The sequence below is a fragment of the Morone saxatilis genome, unplaced genomic scaffold (genome assembly GCF_004916995.1).
Source record: "Morone saxatilis isolate NCDOM2014 unplaced genomic scaffold, NCSU_SB_2.0 Contig10, whole genome shotgun sequence".
Classification (NCBI taxonomy): Eukaryota; Metazoa; Chordata; class Actinopteri; family Moronidae; genus Morone; species Morone saxatilis.
In genome coordinates this window covers 1,551,196-1,553,987 of record NW_023339652.1, presented here as the reverse complement: position 1 = coordinate 1,553,987, position 2,792 = coordinate 1,551,196, and the positions used below count along the sequence as shown (strand labels likewise).

The following is a 2,792-nucleotide window of genomic DNA, read 5'->3' as shown; positions in this document are numbered from 1 at the left end:
GTCCTGCGTACCTTGAACTTGGCGGTGATCTGGCTGATGAGCGGGATGAACTCCTGCAGGTCTTTGGCCTCGCAGTCCTTCAGCATGTGCTCGGAGGCGGCGGGGACGAAGGGCAGCACCTCCTCCTCCAGGCAGATGATCATGCGGTGCAGGAAGGAGCGCACCGAGCTGCGCAGCACCCCCCGCTGGACGGGGCAGCTCAGCGCGGGCAGGAAGGTCTGCATGCAGTCTCTGTAGACCTCCGTGCAGCCGCACTGCTTCACCGTCTGCTTGTTGCTGAACGCCTTGCTGGTGCGACTGCGGACAGAGAGGACGAGAGACGGTTCAGACTCTGGTTTCAGCGGATTCACAGAGAGTCCGGATCAGAAAGCTCACCTGGCGAACCCGACGGCGTGGCTCAGGCAGTCGGCGAGGGACGCCTGTCTCTCCTCCTCCGTCTCCTGCAGCAGTTTGGCGAGCAGCAGGCGGAAGACGTCCATCAGCGGCAGCAGCAGGCTCCTCATCAGCGCCTGTTTCCTCTCCGCGGGACACTCGCTGTTCACGATCAGGACGCCCGCCGTCTCAAACATAAACAGCTGGTCGTCGCTGGTCAGCATCGCCAGGTAGCCGTTCTCCTGGAGAGAGGACGCAGAGTGGTTACAGGACAGACAGGCAGTGGACAGACAGGCAGAGGACAGACAGACAGGCAGAGGACAGACAGACAGACAGACAGACAGACAGACAGACAGACAGGCAGAGGACAGACAGTTACTGACACTTACAGGAGGAGCGAGTTCGAGCAGGTCCTGGATCCGGGTCAGGATGTCCTCAATGAAGGCGTTCATGTGTTTACTGTCAACAGAACTAAAGTTATTATCTGATTAATATATTCAATCTGTAATTGTAAATAATCATAAAATTACTGCTTATTGTAAGAAAATGTCCTTTTTTCCACATAAAAAGTTAAAATACATTTAATATTGTTAATACATTTATAACATTTTGTAAAATTGGTTAACAGTAAAAAAGTATTTGTTGTGTAATTGTTTATTTGTATTTTTAGCTCATTTCATTGGTTTTACAGTGTAAATATCTTTAATTTAACATTAATATGTATATAATAAATATATATATATATATATAATATAATATAATATATAACAAACATGAAGGCGGACTCACTGCAGCGTTTTGACGAATCTGGAGAAGAGGTAGGCGACTCTGCTGCGAACCTTCGGGCTGTTGTGTCTCAGTCCTCTTTGGTCCAGAAACGCCATCTGACAGTGAACACATCACGGTTCAGTCGCTCAGAGGTCACACGTAAACAAATGTGGATGTGTCGATTAAATGAAATAAAATCTCTCACCAGAACGTTCGGGATGTGCTGAGGCTCCACGATGAAGAACTTATCGTACCGGACGACGGTTTCGAAGAACTCCAGAGACACCGAGCTGTGCTGGTAGCTGCTCACGCCGCAGGACACCAGCTGAGGGGAAACATCGATCCGTGTTAGTTACGCTGCGGTCAAAGTAAGCTCCGCCCCTTCTGGGTGAAAACAGTTCCTTTATGTTCATTATTTACTACGAGACCACAGCAGAATTAAACAGGAGTCCCTCGGTTTAACAGTTTTATCCTTTGGGGAAGTTTTGTTATTGTTTTTATTATGACGCAGCAGTTTTTAGGACAGCTGGTTTCACCCTAAAGGGGGCGCCGTCCTTCTGAAGACAGCGGCTACTGAACAAAGTCATGTGACTGACCGTCCTCATCATGTCCTGCAGCGCGCTCGTCTTCGCCGTGTCTCCGGAGAAATGAGCGCCGTGGGACGCCGGCAGCGCCTCGCCAAGCATGTAGAGCAGCCGGATGGCCACCTCCACCTCCATGAACGGAGCCGTCTGCCAGTTCCTGAAAGACAACAAACATTTCACAACAACACGTTTTAAGAGACGAACAAACCATTTTTCCATTCGCAGGGATCCCGCCGCCGCTCGGAGAGGCTCTTACTGCATGTTGTTGGTGAAGACTCGTCGTACGGCCTCCAGCAGCAGCTCCGGAGACACCTGAGCCAGACGGTCCAACAGCATCTTCAGCTGCTTCCTGTACTCCACAAACATGGCCTCGTCCTCGCCCTGAGCAACAGAACCACAGCGTCAGGTCCAAACTACTGCAGCAATACAGTCACTGTTATTCCACCTTATTTCTTTACTGTCGCACAACAAAACATCAGCTCTTTATCAGATTCAGTGAATTTAATGAATAAATCTTCCTGAGCAGCCTTCAGTTAATTACTGTTCCCTATATGTTTGTATTAAAGTGTAAATAAACTCAAACTCACCTCGTTTTCAAAGTTGTACTCGTCGTCATACGTCAGCTTCTTCATGACGGCGAGCATGATGGCCTGTGGCGAGAAAGCGGACGTTTCACTGAGACGTCACACAGATGATCAATAATTCAGCAGCACGGATTACGACCGAAGACTCACCTCTATGTTGGTTTTCTGCTGGTCCGTCAGTTGGGGAAGCTGCGGAAACAAAACACGTTTAGGTTTTATCACAGACGAAGAAATAACACACAGGGTTCCCGCTCTTTATGAGAAATCAGTTTCCAGAAGAGTTTTTTCCCGCTCTTGCTCACAACCGGCGCTCAGAGTTTATCGGACGTTAGCTCGGCTGCTCGCTTTTCCTTTAACTAACATCAGCCCGTAAATAACAGCTGAAATAAAGGAGAACATTCAGACAAAATATTAAGAGAAACAGAAGAAGGTGAAAGTGGTAGATGCTTGTTGTAGTTAACGGCCTGAACACACACACACACAC

General features: G+C 48.7%; 1 protein-coding gene across 1 annotated transcript in view; it reads right to left on the bottom strand.

The window, feature by feature from the left end:
* The window catches only part of xpot (exportin, tRNA (nuclear export receptor for tRNAs)), a gene marked incomplete at its 5' end in the record, with an annotated part of 5,860 nt that extends 3,363 nt beyond the window's left edge, over positions 1-2,497 (bottom strand). The window contains 9 exon segments of the mRNA XM_035673424.1: positions 12-297; positions 376-614; positions 762-831; positions 1,162-1,256; positions 1,346-1,465; positions 1,737-1,881; positions 1,981-2,105; positions 2,312-2,374; positions 2,459-2,497. Of these exon segments, the coding sequence (XP_035529317.1) occupies positions 12-297; positions 376-614; positions 762-831; positions 1,162-1,256; positions 1,346-1,465; positions 1,737-1,881; positions 1,981-2,105; positions 2,312-2,374; positions 2,459-2,497 (1,182 nt within the window).
* Between the last annotated feature and the right edge of the window lie 295 nt (positions 2,498-2,792).